At 41.4% G+C, this 25,554-nt stretch overlaps 1 protein-coding gene across 1 annotated transcript in view; it reads left to right on the top strand.

Moving 5' to 3' along the window:
• The window catches only part of LOC115812404 (disintegrin and metalloproteinase domain-containing protein 12-like), a 106,490-nt gene that overhangs the window by 30,722 nt on the left and 50,214 nt on the right, over positions 1–25,554 (top strand). Inside the window, exons 7-8 of the mRNA XM_030774882.1 lie at positions 4,124–4,224; positions 7,668–7,741. Coding sequence (XP_030630742.1) covers positions 4,124–4,224; positions 7,668–7,741 — 175 coding nt within the window. The remainder of the gene's footprint in view (positions 1–4,123; positions 4,225–7,667; positions 7,742–25,554) is intronic.

The raw sequence follows: 25,554 nt of genomic DNA, 5'->3' as shown, positions 1-25,554 counted from the left end.
AGGCCGTGAGGAAGTCGTTATTTCTATGCTGGGCGAGCAGTAGGGTGTAAAGAAAGTGCTTGAGAGTTAGGTCATATTATGCTTTTCTGAGAAAGGAGATCTATAGCTAGCAGATAGGCCAGCCAAATACACAAAGGAGAATCGTTTTTGGAAATCGCCCCTCGCAAACCCCCTTTTCACACATCAGTCTGAGACCATAGATGTACTTTGAATGAAATTAACATTGGGCTTTGAGCATTTTTTAAAGAGATGGTTCTTCTTCTTCTTTAAAATGGAGAGCTTGAAGCTCTTCCCTCAATGCCATTCAGAGAAACTGCTTTGGTACCCCCGGAAGCTGGTTTGTTTGTTATTCATTGACTTTAAGCAACTGTAAAACCACTCAATTATCCTGCAGTACAACATTTTGTTTACACATTTGGTGTTTCCACACCTATCTTCTAAGTGATCTGTTGCTGACCTGCATGCGGGGCAGTTTCTGGTGTTGTAGTTGAGTGACTGCTAATGCTCAGGAAACTGGCTTGTGTCAAGAGTTCACTGGGGCAGTAAAGGGAGGGTACTCTCCATGGGGAGCAATAAAATGACACGGGGACTTTTCACCTCCGGAGTGTTGGATGTTACTGACCCAAGTAAGGCCAGCAGATCAAAAGAGTAATAACCTGTCATTTTCTCTGGTTCGATTAATGAACCTTACTCTCAATTTACATTATCAAAAAGCTTTTGTTGGATTCCACAATGTCATAGAGCCCTTTCCCATTATTTTTTTTAATTTTATCAAAGAATATTGCATTTTTAGTTTGTTTTTTGTTTTAAATTGTGAAATTTATGTGACGTAGTTGACCTTTATAGACTTCATACTAAAGGAGCCTATACATAAAGACCACACAAGAACATAGACTCTCTCTCTCTTTCAACAGAAAACTTTATTGACTTTTCTGAAGGCATAAAAATAGCACAAGTTTTCTCTCAATAAGGCACCCCTCCTCCCCAAAACAAGGGTGTGAGTTGAGCATTGGCAGAGAAAGCTTTATTAAGACTCATGTTTATATTTGGCTTTATTGAATGTATAAATATGTTCTGGTGCCTGTTTTATCGTTCCCTTTATTGCATCAAGCAGCTTCTATAACTTTCTAATTTACTTAGGCTACTTATACATATACTTCATGCGCCCAGTAGTTTTTCAAATGAACAAACACCTTCTGTTCGTACATGGAAAAGTAACAAAGCACTGGTCATTACACTACTTTACATGCGAGATTTAAAATTTCTGTCACACTGTGCTAACAAAGACAGCTATTGAGAACAGCTCGTTTTTAATGCTGGGGAAGCTGATCGGTCACAGTTGTGAACCTCATCATCAAAGTGCTACCGGAATGAAACGGTTGAGAAAATGATGACAATTCCATGTGTGTGTTAGGTGAGGTCGTTAAAGGACTGACCTCCGTCTAGACCCGACCAATCTCTCACCCACATTACTTGGCATCCTGGATCCAGAATAAGCTCAGTGCCTAGTTACTGGGAATGGTTTTTACATTTATACTCTTTGAATCTGTATTGACTTGTATCTTGTAATTACCAGTTCCAAACTGTTGGCTGTGATTTCTTGTCAGTGATGCAGTCAAAAACAAATCTGCCTAGTCCTCTAAGTCCAGAATGTGTTATAAGATCCAGGATATCGCTCTAGAAAGCGTTTATCCATTATGATACAAATGTCACCACTTTTCTTCCTCGTGTTTGCATCTTTAATAAGTTGCTCCCGATAGTTCCTATCACTTGTTGCTGGGGGGCTTTATAAAACAGTTTTGTTTGTGTTGTTGCTATAGTATTGAAAGAAACAAGCGAGGTCAAAGCATCTTGGGATATTCTGACACTTGATTGGGAGGGAAGGAATGATGCAGTTCAACCAGTTCAGTTTTTCTGGACAGGCGGGCGAGCGAGGGCGGTTATCTCTGGCTGTCACATGTGGTGTTCTCCCCCGCCGTATGGTTCTCATCACGCTCCTTTCCTAGGAGGCTCTTTGAGGAGCTGTCCACAGCTGGGTTGTGGTTATCAGCTCAAGAAGAAAAGTGATGAACAGCGGAGCAGTCACCAAGACTAAGCACCAAGCCTCCATCCTCGCAAACCAGAGTAAAGGAAACTCCTGTGCTTTAAGAGAAAGAGAGAAAGAGAGAAAGCAAGAGATAAAGAGGGGGGGGGGGAGACAGGCAGACAGAGAGAGAGAGAGACAGACAGAGATTCAGGAAAAGCGACAGACAAGAATTGAGAGAGAGAGAGGCAGACAGACAGAATGAGAGAGAGAGAAAGAGCACAACACAGCAGGAGATAGAGAGACAGAGAGGGAGGCGCTAACTTTGGGGTTAGGCTGGGTAATGGGATGAAGGATAGGCTCGGCAGTTCCCAACACCAAAGGAAGCCTCAGCATTGTTTGCAGAGGGTCTTTTTGGGCCTCAGGCAAAGTCCAAACCCAATTTTATTCCCTCAGCTTTAAAGAAAGCCCAACACACACAATCTGTGCACAAACACACATTCACACTTAAACAAACACAGAGATAGATATGTGTTACAAGTGTTTGGCTGAGAACCCAAAAAATAAACAGCAAAAAAGAAGATATATTCAGTGCATCCTTGTTGCAAAATGTCAAAGAAAAACAAGACCACCAGCATTAAGTCCGTCTGAGTGAACTCTTTTTATTTTGATAGGGGACTGGGTTTTTAATATCTCTCTCCACCACTATACGAATCCATCATTAATCTAGCTTTGGAGAGTTAGCTGTACACACTTTTAAATCTCCACTCTGAGATTTTTAGTTAGAGTATTATAGACTGTGCGACTTACCAATGGGGAAAAAAAGCAGTATGTCTGGTCCAGGACAACTAAGATAACTGAAGAGAGAGACTATTTCCAGCCACTCTGAGTCACTCTAAAGTACAACATCACAGCTCCTATGGCAGATTGAGAGCTTTGTGTTGGTGAGCAGTATCGATTTTGAACAGAGAGCCTTCTCGCCATTACAGTCTCAAGTGCTTAGAAACCAGAGTGGCCAGACTTCTGTTCTCAGAGAGAGGATACAGACCTGAGAGAGAGCGAGAGTGAGAGAGACTATTTCATGATGTGAGAAATGGCCTTCAAAAGTTAAAAAAAACGTGGTCCTCATTTTCAGACATGAAGAGTCATCGAAGTCAGGAAGGAAAAATTCTGATTCAGGACCCGCTGTCCTCTCACTGCTGTGAATTATGGAAATGAACAAGACTGAGAACTGATTAGGTGATGTACAGGGAGAGAGATGGTTTCCTAGGAGACTGGTATCTGTGGTCTCTTAATGTTTGAAAGCATTGATTAGCATTGTTGTATCCATGGTTTTACCAAGGCAGTGACAGAACTCTGGTGGGTAGTGAACAAAATGGTTGAAAAGAAGAAACTGGGGGGGGGGGGGGGGTGCATTGTGTCTTTCAGCTGTTTCTAAATCCAGATTCTTGTTAGTATTCAATATAAAAGTAAAATATATTGTAGTACAGGGGTCAATAGTCTCACAGTATCACAAATAGCTCTGCTTGCCAGGCACGTCTGCTTGCTTCTGGGTATCACCCAACCATCCAATACACACCAATATAACACCTCAGTGGATAAACTTGAGCAAGCTGTTAGACATCAGTCATTTAAGAGTCAGACTGTTAATCAGGAACTCTATATACTAACAGCAAAATGTGGGCAAATACCAAGAACAGGCCTTCAGAGATGTAATTCTTTGGATATATTTTAGCAGTCCTCCGCTTTTTTTCTTTGCCTCATTGTCAAGTTGAAATGTGCTTGTATATTTGTGTTTCTTCTTTTTCTTTTATTTTGGCTTAAAGCTCTGTTGAGATCAATATATGTTTTGCGAGAGATGTCTTTGAATCTTGATCCGAATACTCTCCAATTTTTTTTTTTTTAATCTTTCAGCTTTCGTAAACCTATTTAAAACCTATTTAAGTGTTCATGAAGATTCAGCTTTGAGAACAGGCTCAGAAAACTTGAACACATTGTTACCGTCATAGTGGAGAGTTTGTGTAATTGGCATGCTGAGAAATACAAAGATTTGCTGATACTCATCCTGATTCTGATCCTTTTCACTGCTCATCTCTGTAGATCCAGACACACAGGATGGCAAACTGGAACACCATGAGACCACAGAGCCTCTACTGCTAATTGGAGGACAGCAGAGGCCAATTAGTTTCCTCCAATCAATGGTAAGTATTTACACCCCAGTGACCAATCAGAGACACAGACACAGAAGTGGGTGAATCAAAGATTTAAGGATGCAATCGACTGCACATATGAGAATATTACCAAAGAGACAGGAACATTCCCACCACAAAGGCACTGAAGGCACCAATAAGTTTAACAAGATTTCTCTTGCAGACATGTAAGTGCACAAGGTAATTTCTAACTTCAAGGGAAGACTAACACTATGTGCCCTATAGTGACTTCACCATCACAAGCCACTAGAACAACTACAATAGACCTTGACGTACATTAGATTGGATGATGGAATTTGTTGGATCTTTGTTGGATGCTGGAGATATGTGACACTGTTTTTTTGGGGGGGGTTTTGGCGTTTGCATGAGAAATTTCATCATGTCCATCTCCCATGAGCGTTCCACAGGGTTGAGATGTGGTGACTGAGATGGTCATGGTGTGGATATTTAACAGCAATTCAATGCTCATCAAATCATTCAACCCACTTCCATTAGCCACCTGTTGATAACACGGTAAATAAAGATCCAGATAAAAGAGAAGAAGAGAGACCAACCTGTAATTGTAAGTCTAATAAGGAATTCAGTTGCTGCTAAATTACTATAGAATTACTCTCTGAACTTATCAATGGACTTTTCTTGACGAAACCACCTGCCCATGCCCTAGACTGGTGTTTACGGTCAGTTCAGTCAGAGATGTTCATCTGTCTTGTCTGGCAGATCAAACCAGTGCACAGGGAGATATGCTGGTTGGCCATTTTTGGCTCTGACTAATGTCTCTTTCTCAGATTTCCTTGCCGTCATTACCCTAGTCACTGATCCTCATGAAACATCAACAGGTTGGGTTTTTTGTCTCTGAGGTAAAATATGCCCTAATAACCATATTCCTTTCCCTGAGTCACTGATGTCTCCTGTAGTTAAAATAATAATGAAGTGCCTAGACCTTCCCATAATTTTTATACTTGACTGTAAACGTGTTGACGTTAATTGTTTGAATTTTTTTTTTCAGGAACCACGCCTGCTTTCGACACGTTTTGTAAGCCTCATTTAATCAAGTATTTCCTTTATTTTGGCCGTGGCCCATAGGTCCACGTGGAGTGAAGCCGGATCCTCTTCTTTAGATTCTTTAGTATATTTTTCCATGTGTTAGTTGTATTTGTGAACTGTCTGTTTGCTTGTCTCCCAGACCTGTTTGGAGAGGAGAATGTAGACAAGCACAGCTGTCTCTTTACACAGTCAATCACAGCTTTCTGATCGGTGCTCTTCCCTCACTGCAGTCTGAACATGTGTTGTGCAGCTCACCAGTCAGTAACTGAGAAACACCGGAACATTGCTGAAGATGTTTGAAATCCTAGTCAGTATTTGAATAGGCTCTGCCAAACTAGTTTTTTTTTTTTTTAGGGTTTTCTTGATCTTGGGAAGGTGGGAAGGCTTGTGAATGCCTGCACAGTCATTTAAAATCTGGTAGATTAAATGGAGTTGGACTGATCCTTGGCCCTGACATTAGTGAAGCAACTGAAATGTATCCAAGTTCATTTTTTTTTCTTTTTATTAATTCTGTTCTCTCATATGAAAAAGTCTCAACTAATTTAACAGTATAAGGTGTGTGTGTGTGTGTGTGTGTGTGTGTGTGTGTGTGTGTGTGTGTGTGTTTCTGTGGGTACATTTACACAATTTCTGTGGCATCGTGCAAGCTAACAGTATTCTTTGGGGATCTGGATTCTGACAGTGTGCTTAATTTGGCACAGCAAATATTAAGCTTTTTGAAGAATCTACAGCATTTTAATTTACTGTGATGTTTTTGTGGTTTCATACTTATTAAAGCAAATTTCACACTATACATGGAAAAACCTTTTTCTTTTTAATGTTTAGCGTCTTATGCAGTTCAAACACAGTGGCTGGGGGACCACCCAGCTGTGTCAGTCAAAGGATGAGAAAACACAGAACCAAGATGAAGTTTATTTTGTCATTACTGGTTTGCGCCTTTTCTCTTCTCACATGGCTGAGTGTGCCAGCTGCTTGTGCAGTGTAGTAATAAGAAAAGCATGGACAAGGATAGAGACTTTGTGGAAGTGTAGTGTTGTGTCTGAAGCTGCCTGTCTTTGGACTTGTTTAATCCATTCCCTGACAGCCTTGCCCAGGAGAACTGAGATTTTCTAGATATATGATTATGGTCCATTGGGCAATGAGCTGACTCAAGGGTCTGAGACCTCCCTATGACTGGGTGTGTGATTGTGTGTGCATATGTGTGTGTCTGGCAATTTGGGGTGTGGTTGGGCATTTGTGTACATGTTTGTACATTTTTGTGGGTGTTCATGTATGGCAACATGTGTTTGTGTGTGTGTGTGTGTGTGTGTGTGTGTGTGCGTGCGTGTGTGTCAGGCTGAGGTGATGAATGAGTTCCGATCGTGGCAGTGCTGCTTGTTGACCCTCCATCTTTTGTGTGGCTGAGATCCAAGTCATGAGACCGGAGTGAAACATAAGGCCAATCCTCTCAGCAACAGACAGAAGACACTGTAGCAGCTTCTGTGTGCTCTACAGCAACTCACACACACACTCTCTTTTTATCTAAGGCAAATGTCACTATAAGACAATATGTCTCTCTCTCTCACACTCACTCACACACACACACACACACACACATTCTCCTCCGCACTCTCTCAAAATCCTCTGTTAAGTCTGTTGCACCCAAATATATTACGTATGATTATATATGATTTTTGATCTCTAGTATGTCTTCACCCTGCACAGAGAGACGGTGTACTGATGTAAGCACAAGGTAAAAGCACATTTTCATCGCTTAGGGAGAAAGTAGCTTGTTGATAGTATTTCATTGTTTCATAGCAATATGGAGTAAATTCATTCATTACTATTTATCTATTGGAGATAAATTCATTAGAGTTCTGTTGTAAGGTGCACATTCTAGTCAGCACCCATAGAAGTTATACATCTAAACAAGCACAGAATCCTAAGTGCACTTAATCAGTCAGCCAGTCTGCTTTTAGCCATCAGCTTTTCAGTTTTCAGATTACATTTGAACAATCAACTCCGCCACTACACATTAAAGCTACAAAACAAACAAACAAGCAAAAAAAACCAAGGTTTACTGACTAACTAAAAACAGAAAAGCACAGTTTCCCTGTGAAACGGCTGTACCTGAATTCTCCAAAATATTTCATGAATCTATTAAACAACAACAACAACAACAAAAAAGGAACATTCCACTCTTCATATGTCAAAATGGGCTTGGTGAAAGATGGTCTTTCATATGAGAATATCTTTAAAGTGGCTTTGGATTGAAGACTGAAGTTATTAAAGAGTGAATGGAGTGATCACACTCTTCCTGTCTCCAGTCTCCAGCGTTCACTCAGGTGTCCTGAGCTATGATTAAGTCCTCAGAGGTTCTCACCTGCTCCTGTTTCCCCGTGTGCTTTCAGGGTCACCCTACATCACTGAGTGTCCTGGTCACAGCAGAGGGAGAGCAGCTGCTGCTTGTGTTGGAGAAAAATGAGTAAGTGTTCTTTAATTTCTTTGGCTCTCTGTACGTAGACACACACACACACACACACACACCAGCTGAGACAAATTGGTGGCATATGTGATGCCTGGGGCGACAGCCAGGGTTGCAGCCAAGTGAATTGTGGAACAGCGACAAAGGAGAAAATGTCTCTTCACAAGGGTTAGTTCGTCCCATGCTTATTTCTATCCTCTGAAACAATGGTTTAAGAGAGTTTCACAATGCGCGTTTTCTTTTGAACGTACCAGCTTTTTGTGCTGAACTGGAAAGAATGGGATTCTGCGTGTCAGGATTAAAAAAAAAAAAAAAACTGGGAAAAGATGGTGATGATCTAGTGAAGTAAACGTTTGTAGACACGTTTCTATAATCTGTCTGGAACGACCAAGGGAAATCTGTTAGCATTTATAATAAATGTCTCTCCATTACTCTTTTCCATTCTTGACACAGCATGAGAGCCAATGACAGCAGACAAATCACTGACAGTATCTGTTTTAAACCTGTTTTTAAAGATTAAACAGGTGTTCTGATTAGTTTGATCCACTGCCATAAATTTTAATAGCAATATATTACATACTACGAGTTTAAGACACAGCTTTTTAGTAAAGTGCATTACAATAAACATACCGATGAGTGTGGGGCAGATGACCTAATTTTTCGTCTCTTGTGTTTAGTCTTGTATTTGGTCATAGTCTCATTGAGTTCATGGCCACCTTAAGTGTTACTGACTTAATAATCACTTGAAGAAAACATGAAAAATGGATGGCAAAAAATTCCAGTCCCACTTCTGCACTGCTACGCCATGCCCTGAAAGGAAGTCCAAGGGTTCCTGATGTGTTTCCACTGGCCTTAGCACAAATGAAAGGTACCAAATGGAAGCACCAGGAACCAGCTGGGTGGACTTGGAGGCACTGTTGTTTCTGATTGGTCAAATGAGAATTGTCACATGTGAAACAACACACAGCCAGAGTAAATGCCTATTTTAATTGAGAAGATTTGAAGTTTAATTTGACATTTCAAGTTGTGATACTATTTGTTCCCACAAATTGAGTTTACCCAAAAAGGCCAATTTAGAAAGTTGCCTTGGTGTTAAAAGTTGTAAGGCACTTCATTTTTTTTTACAGTGACTTAATAACAACTTAGATTAATAGTAACATTAAATAATCAGTTTATTAAGCAATCAGTTTATTAGAAGTTTCTTAGTCCCATAAGCACTTTGTGAGAATCCTCATTAACGGTCCCTACTGTGTTTTAGCTTTTATGATTAAGTTCAAGAAATCTGCAGACTTCATATGTCTCTGTGGTCTCAGGCAGACTCCGCCTGGCTTAGCCAGTTTCACATAATGTGACGCTAAGTTCAGGGTGTGCAGTTTTTAGCCTTTAAAAACTGTGGTTTGGGGAAAGAAAGATTGTCTATAATTCAGTCTTTTAAAGAAAAAATTATCTTGGCTAGTCTTGGATAAAAGAACTGGAATATGACACATGTCAGATTTCTATAGTATTCAGGGCATGTTCTCGCAGTAGCAAATACTTTTTGTCAGAAATTACCCTTGCCTCACCACACAAGCACATGGGAGTTGAAATGCCCAGTTTCTGTTAATTCTCTCTGATGAAAACACTTGACCTGGAAAAGCCATCAGTTCCAAAAATTAGCTCTCTTTTTTTCTCTTTTCTTTCCTCTGGCACTTCTTTGTCCTGTGTGGTAGAAGTTTCAGGAAAGTGCTTGGCAACAGTCTCAGGTATCTTGTTTCTTTAGCTTCCAGTTTAGGTCTCAAGTATTGAACAGGTGCAAAGAGGTGGAAACAGCATTCATTTTACTGGAAATGCCACTTGTTTTACTGGAAATTCTAGACATTTTTACTAGAATTGGCTCATTGTAGGACTGTGGGAGGAGCCAAAATGTTGCACCAGTCAGGAAGAGAAGATTCAATGACAAACTGGTTATTGAACAGTTATGGCCAACCAACAGAGCATTCAAAACCTGTAACACAGTTATTAAAAAAAAATACTAAAGGGTAACACATAGCCTATTTGTGACTCCCACCTTTCTGTATCAGGCACTATTCCAAGATGCTGTACAGGTAACGAAAAGAAGGAGGACTTATTTTGAAGTAACTATACCACAGCTGAAAAAGGCTTCAGCACCTATGTTTATGTTAATTTCGATACTAACTAGTACTACATTTACATTTTAAACAATACCTTATCAGTTCCCCAAGTCAAACAAGCAAATATGTTAGTGTTTGAGTAGTACTATCAATACGGTACTACTTTACATTTCTCTGGTAAGTATGGATTACTAGCTAGCTACAGCTAAAAAAAACATCAGGTTCTGGAAAGAACTTCAGTTCAGTTTCCTAGCAACAACAGCACACTGCTTCACTCGCTCTGGGAGGCCTTCCTGCCCCGCATCTTCACAGCGTTTGCTCTCCTCAGTGCTAAGTCTCTTTAGTGTGGTCGCTCCCCAAATCCTTAATACTCACTAACTATTTTTTTTTCTTTTTTGGCTTTTCCTCGATTTCTGATTTTTGTACCTACATCCCATCGATGTCAATGTAGTCGTGCAGAGCATGCACACTAGAGGAGAACTGCTGAGAGTAAGAGATCAAGCAAGAAAAAAAAAAAAAGAGGAAAAAAACTGCAGGGTGAGGCCTGTGGGAAGCAGCCTGACAAGCCCAGTGTGAGATGAGAGCTTGGAAGGGCGATCCTTATGTTTTTTTATGTTGACAGATTCAAGCCCAGGGCGATAAAGCTTGAAAACAGAAACTAATTAAGGACGTGGCTGGGGATAACGGTGTGAACATGCAAGGCCTCCAAGAACCTCGGAATGCTTATTTGGTTCATTTGCATCATTTACATTTACGCTGGCAAGCCTAAGCCATGGAGAAAATGCAATGCAGAGAGCAGATAATGAGATCAAACCAACATCGTGATGTTGTTCCCTGACTATATTCCGCTTCTCCTGTTATTGGCGTGAAACATGTATTAGTCGATGGAAGTTATGTGGGCAAACTTGATTATCATGCTGGGTTGGCATACGTTTGTTCTTCAAGGGGCTGTAATGGAGTACACATACAGAACATGGTTCAGAGTTCTGGGTGCTTTGTTGAAAATGGAACAGTTGGACAGTGTGGACAAGCATGTGTCAGAGGAAGGACTGAGACCAGAGGCAGAGGAAAAGTGAAAGACCTGGAGAAGTGAAGGTGAAGGAGTTCTGTCTAAGAGACTTGGCCAACTGTTCCAGTGGTCATGATGAACACCAGTTGTTCAAACATGACCAAATGTTGGAGGGAGGAGGGGAAAAAAAAGATTGTCAAGTGAAATTTGAAAAATTGAAACCACTGATTTGTTTTTATAAATCTCAGGTTTCAGTTGGGCAACACCGCTTTGAACATAAATACAATTTTCTTGTGTTATTGAAAACAAAGTGGGAGGTGTACTTTACAAGAGCAGACAAGGCAAAAAAACACTTTTTTCCCTTTCTTTCTTTCTTTCTTTCTTTCTTTCTTTCTTTCTTTCTTTCTTTCTTGATAGACAGCAACCAAGTAGGGAGATCTGTTTGTTTCTTTAGTGGTCCACTGAGACATTTGCTTCGTACTTTCCCAGCAGTTCATTATAAGCATATACATAGAGACAGTATGAATGGAGAAATGGCAGCTGTGCCTGGAAGTGGAGTTGGTGAACCAGATTTTGATTTTATGCTTTCTCTTTTTTTTGTATAAGCCAGCACAGTGGGGGCCCATGAGAACTGTCAGACAGGATATGGTATAGTTATCTGAGCATTATTTGAGGTCCACAGTAACAGTCAGTATGTAAGGTGGTTCGGGGGACTGATGGCTCTTAGACTGTGTGAAAGGGAAATGGGGACTATCATCATACATGTGCACAGAATGCATCATGTTCTCTGAGTAACCTCAAACAGATCAATATCCATAATGCCTATACTCAATCCACCATTCAGTGCTGTAGAGTCTTGCTTGTACTGTGTGTGTATATGTATGTGTGTGTGTGTGTGTGTGTGTGTGTGTGTGTGTGTGTGTGTGTGTGTGTGTGTGTGTGCACGTGCACGCTCAGCTCACTCATGATCCACTGCGAAACGTTGAGATAGGTGTGTCCTGTGTAAATTGTTTTCCTGAGCAAAAGCACAAATGCAAGGGGCTGAAAATTTAAAAAGTGGCAACCATTAACTTAAAATGTCCATTTACTCTTAAGCCGTTCTGAGGTATGTTAGTCACCATCCGGGCTTTACGTGTTGTTGTTTGACATTTATGAATGCCATACTTGCGTAGAGTACCTGCTAACACTCATTAATTCATTCACTGGTGCCTAAGGGCTAAACAGGAGCATTCGTAATGAAGTGCTAGTGAACAAGGTGGTTTTGATGACCAAATACTTCACCCAGTTCTTCTGGGAGAGAGGGAAGAATCTAGAAACACTGAAGTGTGTCAAATCACTGCTCCCATGAACTCTTTGTGAGGAAGCAGGGCACAGCTATAGAGTCAAAGTTCAGATGGTACGACTGTCCAATACAACCGTCTAATTTCCCCCCACAGTCGCAGAACTGATGCATCTAACAGTATTTCTACACCTTTGCCATTAAAAAAAAAAAAAAGAAAGAAAGTTGGAGAATGATGAATGAGAGCAGAGGTGAATTGTTGCCATGGTAACTCTCGTTATCGTGGAAAGGAGAGGGAGAGCGTGAGTGGGGAGAGGGGGCACCGGTGGGGTGACACCCACCACAGCTCTGCCTCTCTCGATCTCTCATTATCAGCGCTCTGATGAGTGCTTATTAGGAGAGAAACAGCCAGCCGTTATCTGTCTGGCCAACTAGAGATTCAGTATTCAGACAAGCAGAGCAGCTACTGAACAGGAGTATTTTATCACTTTATCAGCCTGACCAGTGACCTGAGCAAGAGAGAGGGAGAAAGAAAGAGAGAGAGAGAGAGAGAGAGAGAGAGAGTGTGCAAGCTACGAAAGAATGAGAGCGAGCATTTGCATAAGGATGTGTAAATTATAGATATGGAGAGAAAAAAAAATAATACACTTAAGTCTAAAATGTATTCTGGGTTGTGATTCTGACAAAGACAGAGAGATGAGGAAATGAACTGAGCGAAGGACAGAAAATGGACTGTCAGATGTCTCACAGACACACAATAATACACACAGTCTGTAGACTAAACAAACTGGGCCATTTTGTCTGGCGACAGCGTGTGCATGGATGTATGTATGTGTCTCTCTGTAGCCATGTACATATGGTATCTGTAAAACTGGCTGGGTGGACCACAATGAGCAGCACTCTCTCTCTCACTGCTTCAACCCTCCACTCGACACCCACTACACCTGTGTGTGTGTGTGTGTGTGTGTGTGTGTGCCCGCGCGCGTGTGTGTGAACAAGCCGCGTCTGGGAGTAGCTCCAATATTACACCCACGTTCTTATCCCTTGCTTATCCCCAACCTAAGCGAAAAAAAAAAAATGCCCCGCTTCATTAGTGGAACTGGAGTAGCCCAGAAACTAGGTTTCATCATTTAGGCAAATACTGAGCCCTTCTAACGACCCCTTCAAGCTGGTTTAGGGAGAGATAGAGAGAGCTATGCTCTTTTGAATTACCTTTTCCAACGCTCCAATTATTTCCCTGCTTAGAGCAGTAATTAATAAGCTAGGGTACCTCTTCGACGCTTCTAATTAATTAGAGGGACCCAGTAACACCAAAAGCCCTTGGAAAGAATCTCTTCTACCTTGAGGATGGAGAGTGGAAAATAGGAGCATACAAAATGTTGCATGGAGAGCTATGCAATTGTGTAATATTCTTTCTTATAATGAACTGGAGCTCCTTTAAAAGGCCAACTCCCACACACCTCCAAACCCTTTTCTGTCCAACCCCTCACCTTTTCTTCTTATTCTCTCTCACCTAATTCTGTCTTGTTTTTTTGGGGGTTTTTTTGCTTATGGTGAATTTCTGTATTTTTTTCACCTTATTACTCTCTCACTCTCCCTTCTGAACCTTTACCATTTCACTCTTTTTTGCTCATCTTTCCACTGGGACCCACTCTCCCCATTCACTCTCACTCTCTACTGTTTTCTGTTGTGTCCTCTTCTCTTCTCTTCTCTTCTCTTCTCTTCTCTTCTCTTCTCTTCTCTTCTCTTCTCTTCTCTCCTCACTTTCTCTGTCATCCTCACATACTAAGGCCACTCTGTGAAGGCCTTGAAGTGTGCTCTTCTCTGAGACATTTTCCAGATGGGGTCCTTTGGGGTCCCTGGGCGCCAGCTGAGAAAACCATTACTCAGACTCCACACACAGACCCTCAAAGCCCCAAAAACCAAACCCAGAACCATAGCGCACGGCAGCCGTGATGCAGCTCTCCCGTGTGGGATCCTCCAGCATGTGCTGTTAGCTACCTGCAGCGGCTGCCATTCTCTTCAGGGCACGCTAGCCGGCAGCTCGGGTTTCCTTCAGCCCTTACTGTGCCGAGCGACACCGGTGATTTAAAAGACAAACGCCGCTCTCGTCTCACCCGTCTCCAAGTGAAGAAGGGAACAGACAGTTTTCCCCCCGTTGTTTTCCGCAAGTTCTTATCCTCCTGAATATGGGTCACCTGTCAGAAGTGTTTTGCGGAAAAATGATGTATTTTGTGTTTGTGTGTGTGTGTGTGTGTGTGTGTGTGTCTGTGTGTGTGTGTGTGTGTGCGCGCGCGTGCTTGTGTATGGTATGCATCGCTGGCTCCAGCTTGTGCTCAAGCACATTTTAAGGAAGAAACAGGTTTTTAATATGAATAATCAGCCGATAAATCGAAATCTCTCTCTTCCCCTTTCCGGAAAAAAAGTCGTGCCTCCCGCTCCGTGCATGCTGATACATTTGGTGAGATTCGCTGAGAATAGAGCGCGTCTCTCACAGACATACTTTCCTGGAACTTAGAAGCTAATGATGCATAATGTACGACTTTATCTGCAAGAACATTTATTGCAAGAATTTGAAACATATTGCCTGGCCTGGCTGGCTGTGCATGCATTTTTACTTCATTTCATTTATGCTCTCTGCCAGTCGCTCTTTCAAAGAGCAGTTCTCCTGATAAAAGACTTCATTTTAAAATCCGCAGTATCAGCATGCCTTATTATGTTATGCATTCTAAATGGCTGCTTTACACTGGTAATTTGTCATTATGTGAATTATTTGGACTTTCTAATTTTACCCTTTCACCAGTCATGTCCAGAGGACTCAGGCATGGTCAGAATACATATTATGTGTGTAGGAGCGTTCAGCTCTAGAGGGACAATCACGTCTGGTTATTGCATTTGAGAGAGACTGTGTGTGTGTGTGTGTGTGTGTGTGTGTGTGTGTGTGTTTGTGTGTGTGTGTGTATGTGTGTGTGTGTGCATGTTTGTTGGTATGTCAGTGACCTGAGGGCAGGAATGGTTTGGGTTTAGGGGGGGCACAGTGTGGACTCTGTGTTTGAAGTGGAGTGAATCCCTTAGAGCATTTTCAGACAAAGACCACCAGGACCCCAAGTCTGCTCCAAAAACTCTCTCCCTCTGCCCTTCCCTCTCTCAGGATCCCGAAAATTAAAGTCAGAGCGGCTTTTCAAAAACACCAGCCAGGACCAGGATGGATGGAGCAGTGAGGCGAAAACCCAGCCTCAGGCACTGTCAGACAAAAACAGTCTACAGACCATGTGGCACCCTCTCAGAGAACCAGTCTGCACTGGTGCTTTTCCAAAGTTAGACAAAGAGAGCTGCTCTATGACTGTGTGTGTGTGAGTGTGTGAGTGTGTGTGTGTGTGTGTGTGTGTGTGTGTGCGTGAATGTGTCTGCGCCTGTGTGCTTCACACACCAAACTTGCTAGTGTTACATACGGCTCCCACAGAGTTGAATTAAGGTCTCTACTTTTCAGGTAGCTAAACTGAGATTCTTGAAAGTTATAACATTGGCGAGTTTAACTATGTGTTTAGTGTGTGTGTAAGTGTTAACTACCACAGTCTAAATCTGTTTATATCACTTGACAACAAAGTCTTAGAACATAATAAATAACTACCAACATCCCCAACATTTTATATAATTTCTAGACAATTTGATATTAATATAGATATGCAGTACTAAAATTATTACCACTTAATATTACTAGCTATAATAGGTTTTTTTTTTAATTGCCAGAATGAACTGCTTTCCACAATCTGTATTCTGTAGAGTGGTGCTTCTGCGTGTTAACTGATAATACTGCAGTTGCATATGTTTATTGTGTTGTTAATTGTGCGCATCATGGTGTCTCTGTTTATGTCCTGCATATCATCGTCAGATGAGTTTCCCTACCTAGGGAGCACAGCAAACCTGACCCATCGCCATGGGCAACTAAAACTGTCAAGGTCTATACGTCACCCTCTCCATATTCAGACATTATGCACGCTCTATAAGTCAGTGACATGCAACAACACAACCACAGATTTATTTATTTATTTGTTTGTTTCAGTTCCATAAAAATACTTTCTATAAGCACTGCTAAGTAAACCTTTTGGGCAGTGTTGACCTAAACAGTAGTTTCTCTTGACTTTCTTACAAGAAAATGTGGCTCTGGAATTAACTGTAATTTTAAGTACTGTGGACAAAATGTTGGATTCTTGTGCTAAAGTCGGGAAATGCATTGGATTTTATTTAATCAATTGCTTTCCAATTATGAGATAAAAGATCTTGAGTCATCAAGCGATCCAGTGACCCATGCAGTGGTTCTTTGCCATGCTTAAATGACCTAGTCTGTAATCTAGCCTTTGATATTGAATTTCAAAGTGTGACAGAATATATGGGCTCTATTTTTATGTGTTGACACAGCTTCCCTTGAGATGCATCGGCTCTCCGTGTTGGAATTCATGGTATTAACGATCATATCGTTGGCAAAAGCTTAGCAATGCACTGGACCTCACAGTGATGGTGAACCACTGAACTACTGAAAATTACATTTTTTTTTTTCCTTTGAGAAAACCATGATAATAAAGTGAGTCGCATGTTATTTGGTCCATGTGGCAGTACGGTGCGGAATTAGAATTAGTTTGAAGGTGCTGCCCTTAAAAAGCATGCACCTCATAAAGCAGGCATTTTGTTATGCTCCTCATTTCATGGGAAATGTGCATGTGCGTGTGCGTGAGTGTTTGTATGTAGTGTCTCCCTCTTCTCTCTGTTCATGCAACATCCTGTTCTCACCAAACTGATGCAGACTGACCGCTGCCTGACCACTCTGTAGGTCACTGATCCCACCCGGGAAAAGCTGTGCTCTTTATCAGTCTGATGTATGTTACTGAATTAACAGCGAAGGAAACTCTGCTCACGGCTGATCTGGGGGGATAGAGAGGTCCATCCTGTGCAGACAGCCGACTGAAAAATGAACACAAAGAAAGGAAAGAAAAAAAGAAAGAGAAAAAAAAAATACATCTCATATCCGCGCCAACTGACCAGCACAGCACAAATCTCCGCTTCCCCCTCCCTCCTTCCCAATTTAAGATAGCGTCCCTGTTGAGGAAATTGAATCTCAGCCATAATGATTGTATCAAGTGATGCTAAGTTATTTTCCTTTTGTTTCCCTCATTTTGTGAATAAAAGTTACAGTTATAAATCAGCAGGCTGAGATGAAGGCATCTTTTTCGATGCGGGAAAAGGGGAATAGGTCAGTGTTGGGTTTCCATCACATTTAATCCACTGGATTCAGCTTGGCCCAGATGTGATAAAGGTAAATGACGCTGAACAGATAATGGAATGCCGGGTTTCTTTCCCTCCACCATGCATATAGCGTACGCCGCCATGCGTCCCCTGATCACTGCCCCTTGTTAAGGTCATGAGCACAAACTCAGGCCTCACAGGAGCGGCTCCCCCTGGCTGAGGACCTGAGCCCTGACGTGTGAAGACTGTAATATTGTGTGGAAATACAAACACTCAAGTCCAGAGGGTATGGAAGGAAGGGATGGAGGATGATAGGAGTGAGGGATAGGAGTGAATGAGTGCAAGCAGGATGGTGTTATTCAGTGCAGATCGGACATAGGCAGGTATTTGCTCCAACCGAACGGCAACACCACCTGATTTTTCACCAATTAATTAGGCTCCTTTGTTCAAAACATGAGCTAATTAGGTAATTTAGTAAAATAAAAGGGTGGAACAAATCCCCGCAAGGTGTGCAGGAACACAAAGAATAAGTCAGTGACAGCGGAAATGACTATATCCTTTGATCTGACTCTCTTTTTTTCTAATGACATTTTTTTTATAACTATGCATATAATCAAATAATATATTAACTACTTTGGAGGTACAAATTAATCTGCAGTGTATTTAACCTTTCCTCACAGTTCAGGACTACATGTAATCTATGTTGCAGATTTACAGTATCAATGCATAATGTATTCTGTGTGTGTTTTATGGGTAGTGCTCACTGTCACTCGACCGTCTCACGCTCTCACACTTTCACCTAATCTATCCAGCCTGTTTGGGATAATAGGAACCAAAGCCTTGTCAGAACCTCCTCCAGCCAACAACAACACCAGCTGCCAGGGCTCGATGAAGAGGCTGCAGAGACCTGAGGGATGCTGGTATTTGTAGGCATGTGCCTGGGAAACAGTTGTAGTCTTTATGATGGTGAGGTCAGAGTCAGGGCACTCATTTCTGCAAGGTCTTAGCCGGAAACAGGGCTGACATGTGCTGTCCGACAAGGGAATCAATCACGCTCTCCACTGTTTGAAGAACAACAGACTCTGTCATCTGCCATCACACATTCTCCAGCACTGTGTGTGTGTGTGTTTGTGTGTGCGTGTGTGTGTGTGTTTGCATGAGTAAGAATGTGCAGGCATCCAAACATATCAGATAAAATATTACCTCCTAAAGCTGCTCTTTTGGACGATGTTCAGTTCACTTCAACACCAGCTTGAGAGTGCTATCAATTCTGATCTCTGTATTTTAAACAATCAGTACCTAATGATTTTTGCACAGTAAATATGGACGAGTAACCCATGTTATATCAACAGTCTTACATTATAGGTCACCTGTGTGTTGTAAGATCATGGTGTTTTGCAAATATTTTCTCATAGACTGGCAATCATAATGGTCTTCTCTGGCCAAACATGAAGAATATTTTAGGACCTGATCAGAAGGGGCAGATACTTATTTCAAACACAGTAGCATAGTTCAGAGCATCTTTCAAATCACAGTTCTTTTGCCAGTCAAGAAATAGTTTGCATGTAATGCAGACACTCCAGATGTACTTACCTGGATGATGTGACAACAATCGGTGTGCACCAGCATGTTCATCTCACACCAGCTTTACAGCTAAACACCCCATATTGTTTTGTTTTGTTTTGTTTTTTTGCTTGTTTGTTTGTGGGGTTTTTTCTTCTTTCATGTCAGCTTCTGTCAGCGTGTGTCTGTCCCACCGTTTGAGATTTCAATCATACATCCAGAAACTCTGTCAGAAACACTGTTCGAGCCACCTGAGAAGAAATGACAAATTCTTCTCTTGCATGAGAAATCAGTGCCTTGTCATTTAAATCTCTTTCAGCTTCAGTCAGACCTCCTAGTGCTAACTGCCTTGATGTTATCTTGTCAAACATCATCCTTGTATTTTCTTTCCTGCAACTGTCACGAGTTTCTTGGCAACACATGAAGTCATAATTTATACAAGGATGACCAAAGACACGTTGTTTCATTTACAGAAAGGCACATCGGATGCATTGGAACAGAGAAAGATTTGTCATCCACTTTAACGGATCATCTGGAGCTCAAAGAGCAAGGGAGAGAAAATGGAATGATGGAATGGTGAACAATAATTGGAATGAGGAAAGGGGGAAATTTGTATTCTGCTCTTAATTGTTGGATTTCCCTCAGGGGGTGCAGCGAAGGGAGTGATGCAGAAAGAAAGAAAAAAATGAGGTTGGCCAAGTTCAGCAGCTGACAGATTCTATTAAATGAAAGACTGCTCTCTTATGCGTTCGTTTATTGTATTAAAGCAAAAAATCGAGTTGATTGTTCCAAGTTCCCCAGTCACTCATTAGTTCCAGTTTGAGGACTCTGTAAAATACAGGTAAAGTGCCAGAGTAAGGGAGACACTGGAGTAAATGACGAATACACAGTTTACTGAAAGCAATTGCCCACCCCACCCATCCCCACACACCCACCCACCCCACACACCCACCACCACCCGCACCCCCCCACACACACACGGCTCCTGAATAAATTAAGCAGTTAACTTCCCATCATGTTCAGGGTCATGTATGAAAATGCTTGGCAGGACCAGTTGTCCATTATTTTAGCTGTCAAGACTGGATGAGAAAATTTTGCAACACAAGGCACATGCCAAGATAGTCGCAGTCAACAAATCTCAAGCCCACAGAACATTTGTGGGAAATGGATTTGGAGTGGCATTTGAGATGGTGTTTTACACCATCATCATCAAAACAACAAATAATGGATCTTCTTGTGGAAGAATGGTATTTCATACCTTCAGTGGAGCTCTATCATACAATCGGAGAACTTTGAAACTGTTTTTTGTGGCTTGTCTTGCCCCAGAGCCCTATAAAGATATTTTATGTTGGGAGACATTTGCATAGGGAAGCCGACTAAAGTTCTCTCCCATAATCCAGATTAAACATTCAGACTGGAACGGAGAGAGAGAGAAAGAGAGAGAGAGAGCAGGAGAGAAAGAAAGAAATGCACTAACATAGTCAGGCACAATGCACTGTTCATTTGCTGTCTAATGAAAGAGGAGCTCACTTTTTCCACTCTGACTGTAGTCTAGACTTCACTCAGTTGGAGCCATAAAAATGGTATCAGGTTTTCCAAGCGCAGAGAATTGACCTAACATGACACACAAGAACACAAGACCAACTGAACCCATGGTTTTTTCATCTGTAGATGTAGTTAAGGTTTTAACTGGAGAAGTTATTACAGAGCTTACAGTTGGATCCAAAACATCTTGTTATGGTGCCTCCAATAAAAAAGCACCCATTAAAGAAAGTTATTGCAGTTACATATGAAGTTAATATAAACTTAATTATTACCCAAAAAAGGTGTTTCAGTCGAGAGCCATGTTGCTTTTTCATTGCCATCGAATGTTAAGTGATTTCTCTTTGACTCCTCTTCGACTTGATTAAGTAAGCACTTTAGTATGGTTTCCTTAAATTCTGGCAACATCAGCACTTTTAATTTCTTTACTACACTAGATTGAAATGAGCGAATTACTGATCAGGATTCCCAGATGGCTGTGGATGTTTAAGTACGGTACCTTGACAGAGAAGGATTTGTTTAATCTATCATCTTCTGTCTCAGACCAGATGTGAGACAGTTCACCAGTCCAAACAAGCTTTTCCAAATGGGAAATAGAGAGGGGGAGAGAGAGAGAGAGAGAGAGAGAGAGAGAGAGAGAGAAGAAGGACACACGAAGCTGTAGGGGGAACGACCCCATGGGCCAAAGAAAAGAAAGACAAGGAAACGTCTCAGCTAAAATCCAGGGAGCCTTTAGATGGGGGGGGGGGGGGGGGGGGTTTGGCTCTTGTTTGTTCTGGATAATTTGTTGTCTCCGATAATAATGTGAACGCCTTCGTTGGCCCACCGAACAGAAAGTCAAACTTGGACAGGCAGTAAAGGTTTCAATGACTTTTATGATTTTGATTTCGTTCTGCCATCATTCATTGCATTGTGTCATTTAATGTAGTAAAGCGCCATAAAATTTTGCGTTAAGTATTAGCATGTGTGAGCTTAAACTCAAGGACTGCACTGATTGAGCAAATTACCCCACGACTCACATGATATCTCTGTGTCCCAGAATGAGAGACAAGGCCTCTGATTGGTTCCATCTGATTGGTGATGTACCATGGGCGGGGTGTAGGGAGTAGGAATGACATCATGAACAGAGCAAGTGCCACTTTGGAGGTTTTTTTGGGAGGTGAGACATGCTGAGCTTGTCATAAACTGTTGTTAAGCTTTTTATTTTTTTTAATTTTTTTTTTTTAAATAAGCATTGTGATAGGTGGAGGGTGATGGGCTTGCCAACAGATAAATGCTGTGTTGAGATCTGCCAAGGAAACATAGAGTGCTGCAGTGCAGTAAGTGAGACTTATCAAAGCAGAGTAAGTGTATGTCAATGCCAAATGAACACTGATTTGTTTTACTGGTTTATGACTAGCTTATGGTAATTAGCTAATGGGGTGTCGCAAACACTTCATACGCCTAGCTTGCTCAGCACTAATTTAATATTAATGCGGAAATTAGCTAAGTTCAATATCAACATGGTCTCTCATCTCAAATACTCTGGCATTCCGCTTAACATTGCCTCATTATGTCTAATTAGCTTTGTTTGTCAGTGGATCGTGTTTGTTGTATTGCTGTTTCCTGTTTTTACAGCCAATGTGGTTTCTCCAGACAGTCAGTGCTAGTCATTCATGTACTTGCTTCCCTCCAAGTCTAATTTTTATTCTTGTTTGCCTTTTTGAAACAAGCCCTCACTTCTCTTAAATATCTCCCTGACATCTTGCACCTATAGAGACCTTTTCTATCCATGGTCAGTCACCCATTGTTATCTTTACCTGGCCCATGACTTGGGAAAAGATTGTATGTACCCAAATTGCGTTTCCATCCATTTAAATCATCTGCTACACCCGAGTGGTTTTATCTCTGTGAGCATTCAAGTGCTGATTGTAAAGTAAGTATGACAGGCAAGGCACCCTGACTCCTGAAAGACAGAGATTACGCTTTGAAAATCACACAGAGGTCTCCAAAAGGAGAGAAAAAAAAATGTTTTGGCATTGAAAAAGGATGGAAAACAACAGACAAAAACATTTGGCAAGTAGTAGAAAGAACTGAGTTTTGTTTTCAATATAGTTGTTCTAATTCTCCTCCAGTGCTTTTGATTATTCTTCTTTAGTGGATATTGATACGTCTGGGGTGGAATTAATCTTGTAGATTTGTATTATATGCCTTCTTATAACCTTGCCCTCTTTAAAGATGTCTCCAACCCTTAAGTTACAGTGATGTAACAAACCTAAGGATTCCTATAGGTAAACAGACAGATATCTAAATCAGATTAGTCTTTTGACCTAAACCCATGTTACTTTGCCCCAGTACTTACTAGTGGGTATCACAGAGTGAAATATTCATGATGACAGCCTTCCACTTATATTAGGACATAAATTTCACACACACTTAGATCAGTTGACTTGACAACTGACCCGGTGACCCAGACAAAAATCATATCCCCTGTTTCTGTCAGCTTACATTAGCTCAGTGGAGGTTAACTGAATGTAAGCGAAAGGCCAAGATTAAGTCTCTTTGATAATAAGAAGAGTTTTGTTCCCCCCCCCCCCCCCCATAAAGCATTTTTGGTGTTTTAAGTCCTACAGGAGATGTAGAGAGCTGAGGATACGTTTCCTTGCATACAGGCAGATGTTGCTCAGACCGTCATAAGTGTGCTTTTGATGGCCCAGACTACAGGATGCGTTGGAACTTACCGAAGCCAAGACATGTTAGAGAGATGAAACAGACCAGTACAATTTAAACTCATTTATGTGTTCCACTGCGTTTGAAATGACTGGATAGGTTTTAGTATGAGGGGGCTGAATAAGTATGATGTTCTGGACTGGCTGTTATCCCTCCTAGAAGCTAAAGCAGATTTATTAATATGTTACTGGCATTTTTCCGTCCTTTCAGACCTCTCCGAGTGCCCTAGGGGTAGGCAACAGGGAGCAGTTCTGGATGTAGTGCAGTGGTGTGTATTTTGGATTTGTCAAGGATAGTGCCGTAATGCCAGCATCTATTAGCGCCCTGTTAAATAAAACTTCAAAATGGATTCATCATTCTGTCCCCCTGTACAATATCACAATGTCAATTCATGACTTTGTCATTTCATCCCAAGTAAAATGTTCTTCCAACTGTCCAGACGCTACGATTTTCTTTATTCTTGCACAAGGTCAGGAAGAGCAAAAGAAAGATCGATGTGACAGTTCACTGAAATATTTTTACAGAATGGCCAGTAAACGTGGTTTTCTTGGCTATGAAGCCGCCACCCCCCCCCGCTTCTGTCGTGCATGTACTGTGAATATGAAGAGTAATCAGGCTTTCATTTGCCGCCATAAATGTGAACGTCTCTTTGTCTCCTCCATTAACTTTTTATATGCTTGGATATTTTAGATCTGGAAGACCACACATTTAATATTTGCATCTGGAATAATGTGGCGGCAACTTTCTCATGGTTTCTATCAGGTTAGTAAGTAATAGCAGCTAACACTTCAACATCAGTGTCTGATTCATTTGTCATGAAAAAAGGCTAAGTATTTGAAACATTTGAGTCTGACAGACTAATAGTCTCAAGCAGCTTCCAATACTGAATACAGTGCCCTATGTGAACTGAAATCTAACCACTTCAGACTGTCAGACGTTAAGGCAGTTAAGGTTAGCACAGGAAGATTAGAATCAGTTGCGATACTGGTTCTGCATCAGAACAGATATTTATTCATTTATTCATTCAGGTGTCTCAGAGTTAGCATTGTGCGAAAGGCAAAGTTCAGAGTAAAAATATTCCTACTTCACAGTACAACCCAGGAGATATTTTTAAAGCATCTACTTTCCCCCAAGAGTGAAATTCACTGCTCATTTTTGTGTGAGTGAAACAGTTATCAGCATCGACACATTACTCTCATTTTGCTGAAATATCATGACACCACATTTGCCAAGAATCACAAATCAAGATTACATACTGTCAGTAATAACGAAAAGCTACTAACTTTTGCCTCAGCACAGAGTGATGAACTGCTACCTGTGATTTAGGTAATATTCTTTCTATTTGAAAATGTGATACAATCTGTATTTTTTCCCTCTCAGTTACACTTTCACCATAGCTCTTTGTCGCAAGGTGTCTTTTTCCTTTCAGTAACGATCGTTAAGTGCTGACTCCTTATCACCACCACGCCAGTGCTGCAGAACTAAGGATAACTCATGAGGTGTCCTATATTTTTGCAAAGTGAAAAGGCCTTTTAAGTCATAGCCTTTTATTCCCAAGCAAACAAGTAAGAGCAAAAATGTGTCTTTCTCAGAAATATTTGAGCGTTTTGGAGAGATTTCATTTCATTTCACTCTGAGATGTTTTCTGCATACTGACCCAGTGTAACCTCAGCATTATTCATATTATTCCTTTACAAAAAGCACAAAGTTTCGTCCTGTCACGTGAACAGGTTTTCCCAGACCAAGCAAGACAGAGGGCTCCCCCTGCTCCCCTACCACCACCACGACTGGACGTTCGTATTACAATGTACAAGACATAGCATGCATGACTAAATGGCAGATGTCTTGGGGGCCATGTGAGGACACTGAAGATGGTTGTTTTTTCCACATAATACACCCCCCTCTTCTCTTTTTTTCCCCTCTCAGCAACCTTCAGCCCTACACTAAGATTCACTGCACATGAACTGCCTTGACTTAGTTACATATTAGGCCTCCACGTCATCCCTAATGATTACAGGCCACTTTGATCTCACAGATATCCATCACTTCTCCTGTGTAATTGATGTCATGAGTAGTATAGGTGTGTCATCCATCATGGACTCAGTGCATTGTGATGGGGACATATTGATTTCTGCTGGCCATACACCATCAATCTCCTAGTGTTCACTCCCTCAACTAATGCCTGACACCAGTCACTAACTAGTGCTCCCTATGGACCTGTTTATACATTGCATTAAGATCCAATTTTGGTGATCCAATCACAAGCGGACAGCTCAAAATACAGGTTTAAACGCATCCAATGCGCATTGAGGTCGCATCGAGATCCGATTACTCAGAACACATTCGGAGGTGGTGTGGA

This window comes from Chanos chanos, chromosome 5 (genome assembly GCF_902362185.1).
Source record: "Chanos chanos chromosome 5, fChaCha1.1, whole genome shotgun sequence".
Lineage (NCBI taxonomy): Eukaryota > Metazoa > Chordata > Actinopteri > Gonorynchiformes > Chanidae > Chanos > Chanos chanos.
The sequence above is the reverse complement of the archived record's forward strand: the minus strand, read 5'-3'. Positions and strand labels throughout refer to the sequence as shown.